Source organism: Xenopus laevis, chromosome 6L (genome assembly GCF_017654675.1).
Source record: "Xenopus laevis strain J_2021 chromosome 6L, Xenopus_laevis_v10.1, whole genome shotgun sequence".
NCBI classification, from domain to species: domain Eukaryota; kingdom Metazoa; phylum Chordata; class Amphibia; order Anura; family Pipidae; genus Xenopus; species Xenopus laevis.
Window position 1 is genome coordinate 77177417 of NC_054381.1, and position 21215 is coordinate 77198631.

A 21215-nucleotide genomic window follows, 5' to 3' on the forward strand; every position below is an offset into this window, starting at 1 on the left:
TAAAGTGGACCCGTCACTGAAAAACATTACTCAAAATCTTATTTTATCACATTAGTCAAGCAAAATGAACTTTAATTACACTATATAAATTATTTGAATCTTGTTTCCATCAGTCTGGGAAGTCATAATTATAACAAGCAGGCAGGAGCCATTTTGGGGACACTGTTATTAAGACTAGTCTTGTATCATCTCAGAATCTTGTTTGTGCATCAGAATGGGGGACCTGATGTCCATCCCCATGCCCTGGTTACACAATTAAATGGTGAAGAGAATGGGGGAATGTGGGGAGAGCAGTGACATGTAGGAAGTGCTGAATGGAAAGTGAAAGTAATTGTCTGCCCCGCCTCTATGCCTAGGCATAGAGGAGGGGCAGACAATATTTGATTGACAGCTGAGATTTTTAAATGAGTTTACAACAGCTATGAATGCTTTAATAAAATATAGAAATTGGATTTCATGTTTAATTTGAAAAGGACTTTTATTATACAGATTTTTGTGTCTGGGTGACGGGTCCACTTTAATATGGACTACTAAAGATTTTTTAAGTATTTCGGTGTGTGTAAACTCTATTCTTCTTTCTCCTGATTTGAACTGATGAGACAAAAATGTAGTTATTTGGTCATAACAAAAAACACTTTGCATGGTGGAAGAAGAACACCGCATTCCAAGAAAAACACCTGCTACCTACTGTCAAATTTGGTGTAGGTTCCATCATGCTATGGGGCTGTGTGGGACTGGGGTCCTTGTTAAAGACGAGGGTTAGATGAATTCAACCCAATATCAACAAATTCTTCAGGAAAATGTTCAAGCATCAGTCACAAAGTTACACTGGGGTTGGATATTTAACAAGACAATGACCATAAACACACTTTGAAATCTACAAAGGCATTTATGCAGAGGGAGAAGTACAATATTCTGGAATGAACATCACAGTCCCCCGACTTGAATATCATCGAAAATCTATGGGATGATTTGAAGCAGACTGTCCATGCTTGGCAGCCATCAAATTTAACTGAACTGGAGAGATTTTGTATAGACGTATGGTCGAAAATACCGCCATCCAGACATTCATCAAAGGCTATTGGAGGCAAAAGGAGGCTCAACTAAGTATTGGTGTAATATCTCTGTTGGGGTGTCCAAATTTATGCACCTGTCTAATTTTGTTATGATGCACATTTTCTGATAATCCAATAAACTTGATGTCACTGCTGAAATAATACTGTTTTCATAAGGCATGTTATATATTAAAAGGAAGTTGCTACTTTGAAAGCTCAGCCAATGATAAGCAAAACAAAAGAATGAAGAGGGACTCCCAAACTTTTTCATATAACTGTAAGTAACCAAAAACCACAAATAAAAAATTAAAACCTATTGCAAATTGTCTCAAAATATCACGCCCTACATCATGCTAAAATTATTTTAAATTAACTTAATTTAAAGGTGAATAACCCCTTTAAAACGGTCCTTGCAAAAAAAAAAAAAAATCTAAGCAGCTCACATACATAAGTCTGTCTGTTACAGTATTTATGGGTTTAAAATGGCAATATACTCTATACATAAAAAACCCATATGTAATAAAAGACAGTTTGTCCAGGAAACCAATTTTACTTTTAAACAGATGAGTAAATCCTACCTACTAATTGATTGCTATAGGCGATAAGAAGTATTGCAAATGTTGCTTGTGATTACATAACATGACTTTACTTACGCACTGTACAGTTAGATAAGCCTTAGCTCATTTATAGGTTTGGATCATGTAAAATACATATGCACTTTCAGCTTCCTGAAACCTCAATTGTAACAGTTTTCCTTCTCGTTCATGAAGCTAGGGGCAGGCTATCCTGGGCTTGGGTGATCAAATGCTGCACCGGCTCGTTCACGCCTGCTGACACTGTAGTATATTTATCTGTGTCTTTACCACTGGTTGTTAACCTAGAGGGTGCTGTGCTACACCTGCAGTAATTTATTTTTAATGGCTCTCGTACAACATATTGTGTTTGGTGTTAAGATAAATGTTCCTTGCTAAATAAATGTACAGAAAGTTGCTGATAATGTGCTGTCTGTTTCTGGAGCATTAATATCTAAGCAGGATACTGTCATGGGGAAAACATGTTTTTTTCCAAAATGCATCAGTTAATAGTTCTGCTCCAGCAGACTTCTGCACTGAAATCCATTTTTCAAAAGAACAGATTTTTTTTATATAAAATGTTGTAATCTGACATGGGACTAGATATATTGTCAGCTGCCCAGGTGGCTCCAGTCATGTGACTTGTGCTCTGATAAACTTCAGTCACTCTTTACTGATGCACTGCAAGCTGGCGTGGTATCACCCCTCTCCCTTCCTCCCCCAGCAGCCCATCAGCAGAACAATTGAAAGGTAACCAGATAACAGCTCCCTGGTAGATATAAGAATAACACTCAAGAGTAAAAATCCATGTCCCACTGTGACTCCTTCAGGTACATTGAAAAGGAGAAACAATAGTCTGTCAAAAAGCAGTACCACAGTGCATTGAATAGGAGAAACAATAGTCTGTCAAAAAGCAGTACCACAGTGCAGCACTGGCTCTTTCTGAAAGCACATGACCAGACAAAATGACCTAAGATGGCTGCCTACACACCAATACTGCAACTAAAAAAATATTTACTTGTTGGTCCAGGAATGAAATTTTACATGTTAGAATGAATTGTTTGCAGTTTCAACAGTGTAATTTAGAAATAAAAACATGACAGAATTCCTTTAAAGAACTAAAACCCCGTACCACCCCCCCCTTAACTGCCTGCCATTGTCCCCTGGGAAAACCCTTAAAAAATTCTGACCCTAAAATGCAGAGCAGTGCAGCTCCAGGGCGCCATCTTCCGTGGCTTTGTATTCTTTCAGTACCGAACATTGAATTGAGCATGAGCAGTTGAAGACAATTCCTGACTTGGCCCAACTGTTCATGCTCCCACAGTTTTTTTTTTATAACGATGTACAGTACGGGAGGGGGGGCAATGCCAGACATTTTTGGTACAGGGGTTTGATAGGCTGAACATAACAGATGCTGGGGCTCAGTGTCAGCATTCCAACCATTCTGTTCTGTGTACAGGGGCCTACTGGTGCTAAAGAAATTACTTTCTGCAGAATGTTGTCAAAAACAGGAAGCAAATAATTGTTAAACATATCATTGTACACTGAAGTGTAGTTTGGCTTTCAAGGCCTAGCCTGGACTATGAAAAACAGCACTAAATTCAAATTCCTCCTCCTCCACCAAGGCAGGTAGACCTGCCCCAGCATCCACTAAATTCCCAGTCTACAATATGGTTTAAGACCCCAGTGTTATAATATTTGACACAGTCTGGTAAGGTTACTCCAACTGGGAGCTTAGGCTTTATCAATATTTTCACCACAAATAGAGATGGTCCATTTAGTTTAGATCTCCCCAGTAGAAGTAATGTTTAGACAGTTTAATTCCTAAATACAGAATATCCAAAGATAATAGGGAAAATTTTGCTACAGCTGATATATATATATATATATATATATATATATATATATTTATATATATATTTTTTTTTTTAGAGGTGCAATTTTTTATCCCTTAGTGAACGAAGACTTAGGTCCAAGGCTATCAGTAAATAAAAACAAGAAAATTGCAAAACTGTTTCTGTACACAATATTAATTGATCAACCATGTGTATATTACATAAAATAGGAAGCTCCTCCTTGGATTAAAGGGATTCTGACATGGGACAATAGTTAATTGTTAACATCAGTTAATAATGCTGCTCTGAAAAAAAAAATTTCAAAAGAGCAAAAAGTGTTTTTATATTTAGTTTTGAAATCTAACATGGGGCTTGACAAGTTGTTAGTTTGCCAGGTGTCTTGTCATGTGATTTGTGCTCTGTTAAATTTCAGTCACTCTTTACTGCTGCACTGCAAGCTGAAGTGATACCACTGTCTCCCTTTTCCCCCAGCAGCCTCTCAACAGGACAATGGGAATGTAACCAAATAACAGCTCCCTGACACAAGATAACAGCAATCTGGTAGATATGAAAATAGCACAACAGTTAAAGTCCAAGTCCCACTGTGACTCTTCGAGTTACATTGAGTTGGAGAAACAATAGCTTATCTGAAAGCAGTTTCATTGTGAAATGGTGACTCATTATGAAAGCACGGGATCAGGCACAATGACCTGAGATGCCTGCCTACACACCAATTTTACAGGAAAAAAGATAATACAGAAGCTCTATAAAAAACGTGAATGATTGCAACATTTCCAATTGTTCCGACATCATCCCAACAGTTGACAGGTTTAAAAATTTACGTTGTGAAACAATGAAATCAGTCAGTGGATGGGGCAATCAGATAACAATTGTTTATGTTAGCATTAAGGCATCAAGTCATTGATTAATATGTTAGATCATGCAGCCAATACGCCAACTATATAACTAAAGTCTTCTTACATGTGGTTAACCATTGATGGATGAATTATTTGTAAAACAACCATTTAGCCAATAAGATCATTCAGAGGGTGGCAATAATATCTGCATGACCAGCTTAATGGCGATTGCATGACATTTTTTGTAGCATGATCTAATTTTTAAAGAAAAACAATTTTCAATGTAAACTGGCTTGATAATTAATTTGCAAGCAAATTAAAGTGAGACCTTATAGGTCGAATTTCAAAGTGAAATATACTTTGAAATTCGACCATCGAATGGCTATACTTCTACTTCGAATATCAAAGTTTTTTTTACAGAATTTGACCGTTTTGCGGTTGAAGTAAGATCTCAGCGATCGATCGAATGATCGATGACTACAAAAAACTTAGCCTATGGGGACCTTCTAGTGCATTTTTCTAACATAGCACTTCGGCAGGTTTAATTTGGTGAACTATTGAACTCGAAGTTTTTTTAAAGAGACAGTACTTCGATTATTGAATGGTTGAATATCCGAACGATTTTACTTCCAGTCAAAGTCGTAGTAGCCTATTCGATGGTTGAAGTACCCAAAAATTTACTTTGAAATTCTAACTTTTTGAACTTCGAAAATTCACTCTAATCCACTTGGACCCTTGATAAATCTGCCCCTATGTGTTTCCAACTATTTTTATATTTGACTAAAAGACCCATATCATTAGATGAAATCCCGAAAAATATTTGGAAAGAATTAAATAAAACGTTTAAATTCAACAAGACTATCATAAGAATGGTACAGGAAAAAAAAAAAACGGGGAACAGGGGTTAGCCTGATATGCAATACCATTTCTACAGCTGAGTTACACAGTTCAGTTATGTACAGTAGGTGATCTTGCACAGTTTACCATAAATACAACATATATTTTATTGGAAAAGGAGGGTAAGCAGATTGAAATGTATGGATTGGATTAAGTAGGATTTTGCCTTTTCATATAGCATTTTAGATGTTTGTACAAATTATTCTATGTTTTCTCTATCCATGCCGACCATATATATATTTTTTTTCTAATACAATTGTGCAATGGTGTGTGCTATTTTGGGTTTGTTTTAAATTTCTTCCCATTCTGTAGAAGGTCTGGTTACTTTCTCTACCCCCCTACACTAAAAGTACATATTTACGGCTTTGTATATATTTCCAGTAATTTTCCATTTCACAATTTATAATTACTATCATGTTTCCATAACCAGATCAAACATGACAGAGGCACCAAGAGGAAAACCAACCTTATCATAAACATCAATGGGTGATATATACAAAATAAGATCTACACAAGATAAATGTCTTTTGTGGAAAAATGATGGGGACAACCAAAGGCTTTTTGGAGAGGGTAAAAAGGAGCAACAATTAATGAAAAAAAAAAAAACACTTTACAACTGTTAAAAATTAGTGATGGAGTCCACATAATATCAGCAAATTCTGGAGGCCAATGTGAAATAGTAAAAGAATCTGAAGCTGAAAAGGGAATGGCTCCTACAACATGTAAATGATCCAAAACATAACTCGAAATCCAACATGAGCTACTTGAAGAAAAGAAATTGAAAGGAGTTAGAATGGCCCTGTAATAATAAAGAGGCCTGTAAGAGTTAATAAAGCAGGCCAAGAAATTGAAAAACCATTCTGCCAGTACCGGAAAGAGATACATACACATAAACAGGGTTCTGTTCGCTATGGTCTGGAATCAGCGATGTATAAAGGGATCACAAGTTGACTGATAACAGGTTACATGGTTAAATCAGGTTGAAAAAAGACAAAGTCCATCAAGTTCAACCCCTCCAAATGAAACCCAGCATCCATCCATCCATACATACATACACCACCTCCATACCCTCATAATATATATCCATATCTGTACTAACTATAGAATTTAGGGGCAGATTTACCTAGGGTCGAATATCGAGGGTTAATTAACCCTAGATATTTGACTGTCGAATGTAAATGCTTCGACTATCGAAGTCGAAGGATTTACCGCAAATAGTTTGATCGATCGAAAAATTGTTTGATTGAACGATTAAATCCTTCGAATCGTTCAATTCGAAGGATTTTAATCCATCGGTCAAAGATTTTTCTTTGACCTAAAAATTGTTCTAAAGCCTATAGGGACCTTCCCCATAGGCAAACATGGCATTTCGGTAGGTTTTAGGTGGCGAAGTAGGGGGGGGGTCAAAGTTTTTTTTAAAGAGACAGTACTTTGACTATCGAATGGTTGAATAGTCGAACGATTTTTATTTCGAATCGTTCGATTCGAAGTCGTAAAGTCGAAGGTTGAAATAGCCAATTCGATGGTCGAAGTAGCCAAAAAAAACCATTCGAAATTCGATTTTTTTTTTATTCTATTCCTTCACTCGAACTAAGTGAATGGGCCCCTTAGTATCACAATAGCCTATATATTATTCCTGTTCAAGAAATCATCCAAGTCACTCTTAAAAGCATTAAAAGAATCAGCCATCACAACATCATCCGGCAGGTCATTCCACAACCTCACTGTCCTCACTGTGAAGGTTAATAAGAGCAATGCTATGTTGGGGGGGGGGGGGAGTGAAAGCCCACAGAGGGGTGACAGAGTTCAAATCAAGACCCCTTATAGGTGATGTGGAGATCACACTTTAAAGGAACAGTAACGTCAAAAAATAAGTGTTTTAAAGTAATGAAAATATAATGCAGTGTTGTCCTGCACTGGTAAAACTGCTGTATTTGCTTAAGAAACACTAATATTGTTTATATAACTTAAGCTGCTGTGTAGCAATTGGGGCAGACATTCAAAGGAGAAATGGCTCAGGTTACACAGCAGAGAGCAAATAAGCTCTGTCTGTCTAATGGTGATATCTGTTATCCATTAGTTAACCTGTGCCGTATAGCCGTTTTTCAATTTCCGCCATTGCTACTCAGCAGCTTGTTTATATGAACTAAAGTAGTGTTTCTGAAGCAAACAGATCGGTTTTACCAGTGCAGGGCAACAGTATATGATAATTTCATTACTTAAAAACACTTTCATTTTTTGGTGTTACTGTTCCTTTAACAGAAATTCAAAACATATATCATAACATAATCCATACTTTGGGGGTTCAGTACAACATTAGCTTTCAAAGGAGTTCAAACATGACTAGGTGGGAATATCTGGGCAGGGGCAAGTCACATAGTATTGATGTTTAGTATGTATGGAATCAGTAGACGGAACCATAACCAATGAATATAATATAATTTCTCCACTACGTTCCTGTAAGGAGTTATGATTATTATATTCTTGGTGCAGTGTCTACTCACAGGATGTTATACGAAGTAACATAGTAAGTAAGGTTGAAAAAAAAGACATGTCCATCGAGTTCAACTTTTTTTTTTTTTTTTTTTTAACTACCTATCTGCCAGTTGATCCAGAGGAAGGCAAAAAAAACCCCTCTGAAGCCTCTCCAATTTGCCTTAGAGGGGGGAAAAATTCCTTCCTGACTCCAAAATGGCAATCGGACTAGTCCCTGGATCAACTTGGACTATGAGCTATTTCCCATAACCCTGTATTCCCTTACTTGCTAAAAAGCTATCCAACCCCTTCTTAAAGCTATCTAATGTATCAGCCTGTACAACTGATTCAGGGAGAGAATTCCACATCTTCACAGCTCTCACTGTAAAAAAACCCCTTCCGAATATTTAAGCGGAACCTCTTTTCTTCCAATCAGAATGGGTGACCTTGTGTCAGCTGGAAAGACCTACTGGTAAATAAAGTATTAGAGAGATTATTATATGATCCCCTTATATATTTATACATAGTCATCATATCACCCCTTAAGCGCCTCTTCTCCAGCGTGAACATCCCCAATTCGGCCAGTCTTTCCTCATAGCTAAGATTTTCAATACCTTTTACCAGCTTAGTTGCCCTTCTCTGTACCCTCTCTAATTCAATAATGTCCTGTTTAAATGATGGAGACCAAAACTGTACGGCATATTCTAGATGGGGCCTTACAAGTGCTCTATACAGTGGAAGAATGACCCCCTCCTCCCTTGACTCTATGCCCCTTTTAATACAGCTCAAGACCTTATTTGCCCTTGATGCTGCCGACTGGCATTGCTTGCTACAGCCAAGTTTATCATCTACAAGGACTCCAAGGTCCTTTTCCATAATGGATTTGCCTAGTGCAGTCCCATTAAGGGTATAAGTGGCTTGGATATTTTTACATCCCAGGTGCATGACTTTACATTTATCAACATTGAATCTCATTTGCCACTTAGCTGCTTAGATTGCCAGTTTGTCAAGATCATGTTGCAAGGATGCCACATCCTGGATGGAATTAATTGGGCTGGATAATTTTTTGTCATCTGCAAACACTGATACATTACTTACAACACCCTCCCCTAAGTCATTAATGAACAAGTTAAATAAAAGTGGACCCAATACTGAGCCCTGGGGGACCCCACTAAGAACCTTACTCCAAGTAGAGAATGTCCCTTTAACAACCACCCTCTGTACCTGATCCTGTAGCCAGTTTCCTATCCACGTGCAAACGACTTCATTAACAGACCTTAGTTTAGAAAGCAGTAGTTTGTGGGGCACAGTATCAAACGCTTTGGCAAAATCCAAATAGATCACATCTACTGCCCCCCCACTGTCCAGAATCTTACTTACCACATCATAAAATGCAATCAAATTCGTCTGACATGACCTACCCTACATAAAGCCATGCTGATTGTTGCTCATAATGCCATTCATTAGGACAAAATTTTGAATGTGATCCCTTAACAAGCCTTCAAATAATTTGCCCTCCACAGATGTCAAGCTTACTGGCCTATAATTGCCAGGCTGAGATCGTAATCCCTTTTTAAATATTGGAATAACATCAGCTTTTCTCCAATCCATAGGCACCATACCAGATGACAGTGAATCTGAGAAAATCAGAAATAAGGGCTGGTCTAAAACTGAACTAAGCTCTCTTAGAACCCGGGGGTGTATGCTATCAGGCCCTGGAGCCTTGTTTACATTAATTTGTATTAAAGCTTTTTGAATCATATCCTGAGTCAGCCACTGACTAGATTGAGCTGAACCATTCCTGCAGTTATAAAGTGAGCTTGTGAACCCAGACTCCTCTATTGTATACACTGAAGAAAAGAACTGATTTAAAGGAACAGTAACACCAAAAAATGTAAGTGTTTTGAAGTAATGAAAATATAATTTACTGTTGCCCTGCACTGGTAAAATTTATCTGTTTGCTTCAGAAACTCTACTATAGTTCATATAAACAAGCAGCTGCTGTGGAGCAATGGTGGAAATTGAAAAACGGCTATATGGCACAGGTTAACTAATGGATAACAGATAACACCATTAGACAGAAAGAGCTTATTTGCTATCTGCTGTGTAACCTGATCCTTTTCTCCTTTTAATGGCTGCCCCCATTGCTACACAGCAGCTTATTTATATAAACAATAGTAGTGTTTCTTAAGCAAACACAGCAGTTTTACCAGTGCAGGGCAACACTGCATTATATTTTCATTACTTTAAAAGACTTATTTTTTGACGTTACTGTTCCTTTAACACATTTGCCTTTTCTGTATCTGTTACAACCATACTGGTACCATTATTTAATGGAGCAACACTCTCATCCTGCATCTTTTTACTATTAATATATTTAAAAAACTTTTTAGGGTTAGTTAATTAACTCTTCATTTCTTAGCTTAGCCTTCCGGATTGCTGATTTACAACATTTATTACACTGTTTATAATCATTAAATGCAGCTTTTGTCCCTACAGATTTGTAGTTTTTAAATGCCTTTCTCTTCTTTCCCATTAACTTCTTTACTTCCTAAGCCACACAGGATGATTCTTAGAGCTTCTACGTTTAGTCCTTAAGGGAATAAATTGAGAACAGTAATGATTTAATATCATTTTAAAGGACAACCATTTCTGTTCTGTGTTTTTAGCTGAAAACCTAATGCCCCAATCAATGCTCTGTAGGGCAGCCCTCAAGGCACTAAAATTAGCTTTTCCAAAATTCATGGTTTTTGTTGCCCCAGTATATTTTTGTTTCTTGCACCAGACATTAAAAGATAACATTATGGTCACTATTACCCAGGGGTTCAATGACTTGCACATTTGCTATAAGTTCTGGGTCATTTGAGATCACTAAATCAAGAATAGCATTTTTTCTGGTAGGCTCCTCAACAACCTGTGCTAAAAAATTGTCATGCAATAAGTTTATAAACTTGTTCCCATTAACTGATCTAGCAGTACTGTTGCTCCAGTAAATATCTGGATAATTAAAATCCCCCATTATCATTACTTTACCTAAACTAGCAGCCTTTTCTATTTGCATTAGGAGCTTTGTCTCTTCCTCCTCACTTACATTAGGGGGTCTATAGCATACTCCTACAATTAATTTGCTGGATTCTTTACAATTGGTGAAGAACTCCACCTATACGACTTCTGCCCCCTCATTTTCTAACATAACCTCCTCCTTTATATGAGCTTTTAAATCCTGCCTAACATACAGACATACCCCTCCTCCTTTTCTATTGCCTCTATCCCTCCAAAACAAAGTATAGCCACTGATATTTACTGCCCAGTCATGCGACTCATTCAGCCATGTTTCGGCCACACCAATCACATCATATTTTCCTTCCAACACCAGCAGCTCCAGCTCTCCCATTTTACCAGTCAGACTTCTTGCATTTGTAAACATACATTTAATACTGGTATCAATTGAACAAATGACATGTGGTCTTCCCTATCCTTAACAGTATCCCAAGCCAAATCTCCTCCCCCATTTTCCCTTTCTTTGCCCACTATCTCATCTAACCTGTCTTCCACTGAATCTTTTACTGAACCCTCCCCCCCCCCGCACCTAGTTTAAAATCTCCTCCAACCTTCTAGCCATCTTCTCTCCCAAAACAGCTGCCCCATCATCATTTAGGTACAGCCCATCCCTAGCAAAGAGCCTGTAGCCGACTGAAAAATCAGCCCAGTTCTCCAAAAACCCAAAACCCTCCTCTCTACACCAATCTTTCAGCAACGCACTAATCTCCCATGCTCCCGCTGTCTCCTTAGCGTTGCTCGTGGCTCAGGTAATATCTCTGAGAAAACTACCTTGGAAGTCCTCGCCCTCAGCTTTGCACCTAGTTTTTTAAAATCATTTTTGAGGACTTCACCACCTCCTCTAACTTTGTCATTGGTACTTATGTGTACTAAGACTGCTTGGTCTTCCCCAGCCCCTCCCAATAATCTGTCCACTCGTTCCACCACATGCCGAACCCTAGCACCAGGCAAGCAGCAGACTGTTCGGCATGTAGGGGCCTTGCGACAGATTACCCTATCCACCTTTCTAATAATTGAATCCCCTTTAACTAGAACCTGCCTTTCCTTCCTTGCACTCCCCCCACCACCCGTATTAAAGCCACTGCCTCCCGGGGTGCTCCGAGAGTCAGCCTGCTCCATACACGCCAGTTCGGAGTTTTCCTCCCCAGCATCTTCAGCCAAAACAGCGAATTTGCTGTTTTGGACAAACTGTGGACCAGCCCCCCCTACTCTTCTGTCCCCTACTTCCCCTCTTGACTGTCACAAACCTTCCTCCCTCATTAGCCTCCACTGCCCCTTCTCCTCCCCCCACTCCACTAGCCCATGAAAGTGGTTGCTCTGCGAGCCTCCTGTCATTCCCCTCGTTTGCCGATGCTCTCAGTGCTGCAAATTCACCCCTTAAAGTCTGCAGCTCAGATTCCAAGATGAAAACCCACCGACATCTCTCACATGTAAATACTGCATGGAACTGCTGCTCCAACACCACATACATGTGATAAGGTTTCAACCAGAGCACACAAAGCCTGTTCAGAATTTACCTGATTAACCCCTCCCCCTTAATTAGAAGAAAGAGGGAAAAGAGAAAAAAATGCTATTTGCTACCAGCAGTAAAACAACCCCTTATTAACTTTTTGTTAAAAAAATGTTCCCCTTAAGACCTCTAAAGCTAAAACACAAAAAGAAAATAAATGCACTTAATGTATCAACTAGTTTACCCCAAAGAGAGAAAAGAAAAAGCTGTGTCTCAGTCAGATAACTCACAGAACACACAGCAGTCAGTTATTTGCACTTACTCCCTCCTTGCACCCAGCACGCACAGCAAACACCAACGCCTTAAGGTTTTTAACGCTGCTTAACACTTAATTCACATGCAACACTTAGATCACATGCAACACTTAGATCACATGCAACACTCGCTAAGCAGCTCCCACACTCGCTTTGCCTTCACAAGTTTAAGGTTTCAACCCATGCTTTGTCCTGCCAGGACAAGCCTCCCCCATTCAAGTGGGAGGGGGGGGGGTGTGTCTAGTTATCGTACGTCCCTCCAAACTGTAGTAAATATTCAGCTCTCCTTGATAATATTTGGATTTATTCTGGAGGACCCATTTTGGCGAGAGCTCATCCAGTTTCTTTACTCTTGCCTATAGGACCAGGAATTTATATATTTTGTTAAAGGGTTATTCGCCTTCTAAATTAAGGTGACCAGATTTTTGGAAAGAAATCCGGGGACAGGGGAGAATGTCCCCGGTAAATTTTTAGACCACGCCCACTTTGAAAAAAACCCCCCCACTAACCACTCCCCATTTTATAAATACACCCTCGGTGAATATATAAATGAACATGGCATGTACAATACCCCAGAATTCATAGTAGGGTGGCATAAAGGTAATTCCATGTACAATACCCCCAGAATTCATAGTAGGATGGCATGGAATCAATTCCATGTACAATACCCCCAGAATTCATAGTAGGATGGCATAGAGGCAATTCCATGTACAATACCCCCAGAATTCATAGTAGGGTGGCATGAAGGTAATTCCATGTACAATACCCCCAGAATTCATAGTAGGATGGCATAGAGGCAATTACATGTACAATACCCCCAGAATTCACAGTAGGCTGGCATAGAGGCAATTCCATGTACAATACCCCCAGAATTCACAGTAGGCTGGCATAGAGGCAATTCCATGTACAATACCCCCAGAATTCATAGTAGGATGGCACAGAGGCAATTCCATGTACAATACCCCCAGAATTCACAGTAGGCTGGCATAGAGGCAATTCCATGTACAATACCCCCAGAATTCATAGTAGGATGGCATAGAGGCAATTCCATGTACAATACCCCCAGAATTCATAGTAGGGTGGCATGAAGGTAATTCCATGTACAATACCCCCAGAATTCATAGTAGGATGGCATAGAGGCAATTCCATGTACAATACCCCCAGAATTCATAGTAGGATGGCATAGAGGCAATTCCATGTACAATACCCCCAGAATTCATAGTAGGATGGCATAGAGGCAATTCCATGTACAATACCCCCAGAATTCACAGTAGGCTGGCATAGAGGCAATTCCATGTACAATACCCCCAGAATTCACAGTAGGCTGGCATAGAGGCAATTCCATGTACAATACCCCCAGAATTCATAGTAGGATGGCATAGAGGCAATTACATGTACAATACCCCCAGAATTCACAGTAGGCTGGCATAGAGGCAATTCCATGCACAATACCCCCAGAATTCACAGTAGGCTGGCATAGAGGCAATTCCATGACATGTACAATACCCCCAGAATTCATACTAGACTGGCATAAAGGTAATTCCAGGTACAAAACCCCCAGAATTACAGGTAAGGGAAGGGTTAATGGTGGCACAATGGAGAAACTAGGTGAAGCAGCTAAAACTTCGCAAGAGCATTGATGAGAGAATAGTGGGGAGGGAGTGAAACTGAGTGAGACAGACAGAGAAAAAAACCAGAAAATTATCAGCATTCTCAGCCTGCCACTGATCGTCTGGGAGGAGGGGGAGAGGGGCAATCAGGAGCATACTGGATACTGGAACATGATCCTGCAAAGTGCAAAGTCCACCAGACTGAGGTGCATAGGCGCTCCTTTCCTCTTCACAGTCTCCTCGTGGCTGTGCTGGTGATGTCATCAGCCTGCTGCCTGCTTGCTCTCTCCTGCTCCCCCTGCCAGGTAAATATGCAATACGGGCCAGATCGGCTGCTTCACGGGGATTTTTTTAAGATAGTGCTGCAGACAGGGACGCTTCACGGGGCAATTTCAAACGGGGACCGAGGTCCTGAAACGGGGCCTGTCCCCGTGAAACGGGGACGAATGGTAAGCTTATTCTAAATATATTTTGTTCTTTTAAAAAGGCTGCTTTATTGGAGCTCCCTACAGATCGTGTTTCAAATGAGGGGTGGGCGTGTGGACAGCCAATCGCAGCCCTGCAGTCACACAAGCAGACATGCTTCAGTTCCCTATCAGGTCAATCTAGTTGGCTCCTATCCTACAATGCAGTGTGCTGAGTGCTGCTGGCTCCCCTGCACAGCCTGGGAAAGGAGGCCGCTGGAAATGGAACAGATGGGTGGGACTAGTAGGGTTTTTGCAGTAATTTTCAAGTAACCAGAAACTGAACTTTTTAAAGAACATTGCTTCTATAATGCACAGGCAGATTCTTGATTTTTACATAATATGTCTCCTTTAAAAATACCTAGAAGGTTGAAAAATTCAAGTTTAAACTTTAGTATTATAAAAACCATAACAAATAATAAAAATTAATTTAAAAAAAAAAGTCTATTTCTGGTGAACTATCTGAAAACAACTGAACTGTTAAACGGGTTAAAAGGTGAACAACCCCTTCAAGTATAGCCTTAGCCCTCTGCATGCTGAGTGCTGGTAGGAAGAACGTGTGTTTCAATAACAATTACCCTATTACTGCTAGAGTGCCTGGCATCTCTCATTGCCAGTGTGAGAGAAAAGTGGTGGTAGCAAGTTTTTGTGACTTTTGTGGGTGTTGGTTGGTCTTTGGGGTACTGTTGCATTAGTCTAAACTGTGTGCAAGGAGATTGAGAGACTGAGCTAGTGACCCCTGATACCCACACAGAAAGTCACGTGCAGCTGGAAGTGCCACAATCATGACAGGCCCTTACAGTCCCCTGACTTAAACATGAGAAATGTTTTAAATTATTTGCCTTTTTCCAGCTTTCAAATGGGGTCAATGACCCCAACATACAAAAAACTCATAACTTTGACCCAAACGTAAACGTGTTTGTAAATGAAACATCCAAAATACTTCCCTTCTTGCTAACTAAATTGCCTAATCGAACACCTAACCTCACTCTTTCTATCCCTTGAACTAAAAAGCAGGAAATGTCACCTACATTGCATTTTGTGAAATGTCTGGTCACATTGATTTCTCCGCTGTTCGTGATTTCTAATTTGACTCAAATGTTCCCCTACCCATTCTTTTAGTCGTCTACTGGTGCAATCTACATACTGCTTGCAGCACCTCAAACACGTGATTAGATATATCATGTAAAGGGTGTTACGTTCAGAAAGCTCTTTATCTTGAACTCCCTACCCATTGCCGTTGACCTAAAGCTTGTGGACACTTTAGTATAACCACAGGTGATGCATCTAGAGCTGCCACACCTGTAGTTACCCATCACTGTCAGCGGTCCTAGATTTCTTTTGGGGATCCCTCCTTTGAAAAGACTAGGTGACAAGATATCCTTCAGTGTACGAGCACGTTTAGGAATAACATTAATGCCTGCGTTCAACACACAGACAGGTGACACAAGAGACAGGTGGGGTCAATATTTACTAAAGATTTTTATGACTGCATGTTAATTGAATACATACTTGAATATTTATGAAAAATGGGCCCTGGGACCAATTTTTTGCTCAGTGGACACATCCCTGTGGTCCCGTTGCTGATTATGAACTGACAGCATAGACGCCCCCTTTTTCTATAAGAATAGCATTTTAGCTTGCTTTATGGCAAGGAATCTAGATATAAAGCACAGTCAGAATTAGAAATACACTTCAGTTAGCATTTGTCTGAAAAACTGTTTTACATTATTTCCAATGTTGTCTGGGGCATTTTTTTAAAATTAGCTATGACAGCTGAGGTAAGAACTCTGGTTGAAACAATTTTAAACGTGTATTAAGCTTGTGTAAAATATCAATAGTTTAGTAAAAAGTATTACTTATGTCAGTGTTTGGCAAAAATTAAAAACATAGAAAGGATTTACTGCATGCACACAATTTCAAAAAATAAATGGGAGAGATTAGTCTAGATGGCAGTCGTAAACTCACTTTGCTTACAGCTTAGAAAGCCAAGACAAAAGCCATGGATTTCAATTTTAATCACATGCTGTTTCTCACCTTTTTAAAATCTTTTAGTGAAAAAATGTCAACGGTAAATCCATGGTGATCTGCCTGCTGACCAATTTCCTCAGCAATTGCTTTTGACTGTCCTTGCTGTGTGCCATAAAGTAGCAGAAACCTCTTTTTTATTGCACCATTCATTATGCCGAAATAACCACAGGTGATGCATCTAGAGCTGCCACACCTGTAGTTACCCATCACTGTCAGCGGTCCTAGATTTCTTTTGGGGATCCCTCCTTTGAAAAGACTAGGTGACAAGATATCCTTCAGTGTACGAGCACGTTTAGGAATAACATTAATGCCTGCGTTCAACACACAGACAGGTGACACAAGAGACAGGTGGGGTCAATATTTACTAAAGATTTTTATGACTGCATGTTAATTGAATACATACTTGAATATTTATGAAAAATGGGCCCTGGGACCAATTTTTTGCTCAGTGGACACATCCCTGTGGTCCCGTTGCTGATTATGAACTGACAGCATAGACGCCCCCTTTTTCTATAAGAATAGCATTTTAGCTTGCTTTATGGCAAGGAATCTAGATATAAAGCACAGTCAGAATTAGAAATACACTTCAGTTAGCATTTGTCTGAAAAACTGTTTTACATTATTTCCAATGTTGTCTGGGGCATTTTTTTAAAATTAGCTATGACAGCTGAGGTAAGAACTCTGGTTGAAACAATTTTAAACGTGTATTAAGCTTGTGTAAAATATCAATAGTTTAGTAAAAAGTATTACTTATGTCAGTGTTTGGCAAAAATTAAAAACATAGAAAGGATTTACTGCATGCACACAATTTCAAAAAATAAATGGGAGAGATTAGTCTAGATGGCAGTCGTAAACTCACTTTGCTTACAGCTTAGAAAGCCAAGACAAAAGCCATGGATTTCAATTTTAATCACATGCTGTTTCTCACCTTTTTAAAATCTTTTAGTGAAAAAATGTCAACGGTAAATCCATGGTGATCTGCCTGCTGACCAATTTCCTCAGCAATTGCTTTTGACTGTCCTTGCTGTGTGCCATAAAGTAGCAGAAACCTCTTTTTTATTGCACCATTCATTATGCCGAAATAACTACTCTGTAGAAGGCAAAACATACAGGTAAAATATAGAATCGAAAAGCCATGCATAGATATTTCCCCAAATATAGTATAATTTAAGATACATACAGTGTTTTCATAATTAAAGAACCATTTGTCAAAGATTTATATTTATATATTAGGTAACCCTACCATTCTTTTAATCTGCGGCTACATGACCTAGCAAAATATTTATAGTACTTGTCAGTCTACCGTATAAAGCTTTTACCTATCTGAAATCATCTATTAAATACAAAGAACCAAAATGCCATAAAAGGGTGCAGTCATTTGAAATGTCTGCTCCTTGCCTCGTGCCAGGGTTTGGCATATGGTGGAACGAGTGGACAGATTATTGGGAGGAGCTAGGGATGATCCGGAGGAGTTGGTACACACACAGTCATATGAAAAAGTTTGGAAACCCCTCTAAATTCTTTGGAGTTTTGTTTATCATTGGCTGAGCTTTCAAAGTAGCACCTTCCTTTTAATATACTGTATAATATGCATTATGGAAACAATAGTATTTCAGCAGTGACAAAGTTTATTGGATTAACAGAAAATATGCAATATGCATAACAGAATTAGATTGGTGCATACATTTGGGCACCACAACAGAGATATTACATCAATACTTAGTTGAGCATCATTTAGCAAATGTAACATCCTCTAGACACCTCCTATAGCCTTTGACGAGTGTCTGGATTCTGGATGGCGGTATTTTTGACCATTCATCCATACAAAATCTCTCCAGTTCAGTTAAATTTGTTGGCTGCCGAGCATGGACAGCCCGCTTCAAATCATCCCATAGATTTCGAAGTGTGTTTAGGGTCATTGTCGGAATATCCAACCCCTGCGTAACGTCAACTTTGTGACTGATGCTTGAACATTATCCTGGAGAATTTGTTGATATTGGGTTGAATTCATTTGACCCTCGACTTTAACAAGGACACCAGTCCCTGAACTAGCCACACAGCCAAACAGTATGATGGAACCTACACCAAATTTGACAGTAGGTAGCAGGTGTTTTTCTTGGAATGCGATGTTATTCTTCCGCCATGTAAAGCAATTTTTGTTATAGTTACATAGTTAAATTGGGTTGAAAAAAGACAAAGTCCATCAAGTTCAACCCCTCCAAATGAAAACCCAGCATCCATACACACACTCATCCCTACTTTTAATTACATTCTATATACCCATACCTATACTAACTATAGAGCTTAGTATCACAATAGCCTTTGATATTATGTCTGTCCAAAAAATCATCCAAGCCATTCTTAAAGGCATTAACTGAATCAGCCATCACAACATCACCCGGCAGTGCATTCCACAACCTCACTGTCCTGACTGTGAAGAACCCCCTACGTTGCTTCAAATGAAAGTTCTTTTCTTCTAGTCTAAAGGGGTGGCCTCTGGTACGGTGATCCACTTTATGGGTAAAAAGGTCCCCTGCTATTTGTCTATAATGTCCTCTAATGTACTTGTAAAGTGTAATCATGTCCCCTCGCAAGTGCATTTTTTCCAGAGAAAACAACCCCAACCTTGACAGTCTACCCTCATAATATAAGTCTTCCATCCCTCTTATCAATTTAGTTGCACGCCTCTGCTCTCTCTCCAGCTCATTTATATCCCTTTTAAGGACTAGAGTCCAAAACTGCACTGCATACTCCAGATGAGGCCTTACCAGGGACCTATAAAGAGGCATAATTATGTTTTCATCCCTTGAGTTAATGCCCTTTTTTATGCAAAACAGAACTTTATTTGCTTTAGTAGCCACAGAATGACACTGCCCAAAATTGGACAACGTGTTATCTACAAAGACCCCTAGATCCTTCTCATTTAAGGAAACTCCCAACACACTGCCATACAAAGTGCATAACATTGCATTTATCAACATTGAACCTCATTTTCCATTTTGCTGCCCAGTTTTCCAATTCAGACAAAGCACTCTGCAAAGTGGCAGCATGGAACCTATAGTTCTGCACAATTTAGTATCATCTGCAAAAATAGAAACAGTACTTTCAATGCCCACCTCCAGGTCATTAATAAACAAGTTGAAAAGCAAGGGACCTAGTACAGAGCCCTGCTGTACTCCACTAACAACATCAGTCAAATTAGAAAATGTTCCATTTACCACCACTCTTTGTAGTCTATCTTTTAGCCAGTTCTCTATCCAGGTACAAATACTATGTTCCAGGCCAACATTCCTTAATTTAACCAGTAACCTTTTGTGTGGCACTGTATCAAATGCTTTAGCAAAGTCTATGTAAATCACATGCACTGCCATCCCAGAATCGAGGTCTCTACTTACCTTCTCATAAAAAGAAATTAAGTTAGTCTGGCAAGATCTATTACGCATAAAACCATGCTGGCACAAACTCATAGTATTATGATTTGCTATGAAGTCCAGAATCTTATCCTTTATTAACCCTTCGAAAAGCTTTCCTACCACTGACGTCAGACTAACTGGCCTATAGTTTTGAGGCTGAGAACGGGATCCTTTTTTGAATAGAGGCACCACATTAGCAATTCGCCAGTCTCTCGGCACTATGCCAGATCTCAATGAATCCTGAAAAATTAAGTAAAGAGGTTTGGCAATCACAGAGCTAAGCTCTCTAATTACCCTGGGATGAATACCATCTGGCCCCGGACCTTTGTTAATCTTAACATGTTCTAGTCTCTTTTGAATTTCTTCATGTGTGAACCATGCATCATTAGTTGTATTACTAGAATTGGTACTATTAAAAAGGAAACCTTCACTTACTGGTTCCTCATTTGTGTAGACAGATAAAAAATATGAGTTCTTTTATTTTGTTTTCATCAACCAGCTGACCCCCCTCGGATAGTAAGGGTCCCACCCCTTCCTGCTTCATTTTTTTACTATTAACATATTTAAAAAATAATTTTGGATTTTTTTTACTGCTTGCTGCAGTATCCTTTTCTATATCAATTTTAGCTTGCCTTATAGCATCTTTGTATGATTTATTGGCCTCCTTGTACCTTATAAATGTTTCGGCTGTACCAGCTAACTTGAAAGACTTAAAAGCACGTCTTTTCTTACCCACCTCAACACCAACGCTTCTATTAAACCAAAAAGGTTTTGCTTTGCAACGACATTCCTTGCTTACAAGTGGAATATACTGACAAGTATATTAAGCAGCATTTTAAAGACTTCCCATTTTTGTTCTGTGTTTAACCCTGTGAAAAGCATTTCCCACTTAATATGTTGCAGAGATGCCCTTATACTGTCAAAGTTTGCACGTCTGAAATTTTGTGTTTTAGTTACTCCCTTATAGAATTTCTTCTGCAACAGAATCTCAAAGGAGACCATGTTATGATCACTATTCCCTAAATGCTCACCCACACAAATGTTAGAGATGAGTTCAGTATTGTTAGTTATTACAAGGTCCAAAAGAGAGTTATTCCTAGTAGGTTCTTGAACGAGCTGGAACAAAAAATTGTTATTCAGCATATTTACAAACCTACTAGCTTTTTCTGTCTTAGCAACCCC

General features: G+C 39.1%; 1 protein-coding gene across 2 annotated transcripts in view; it reads right to left on the reverse strand.

Annotated features, from left to right (window-relative positions):
- mtrr.L (5-methyltetrahydrofolate-homocysteine methyltransferase reductase L homeolog) overlaps positions 1–21215 on the reverse strand; it is a 148746-nt gene that overhangs the window by 109663 nt on the left and 17868 nt on the right. For both annotated transcript variants that reach the window (XM_041566211.1, XM_041566210.1), the window contains exons 2-3: positions 17549–17710; positions 16627–17170 (exon numbers count right to left, since the gene is read on the reverse strand). In XM_041566211.1, coding sequence (XP_041422145.1) covers positions 16627–16827 — 201 coding nt within the window. In that variant the 5' untranslated portion in view covers positions 16828–17170; positions 17549–17710. The remainder of the gene's footprint in view (positions 1–16626; positions 17171–17548; positions 17711–21215) is intronic.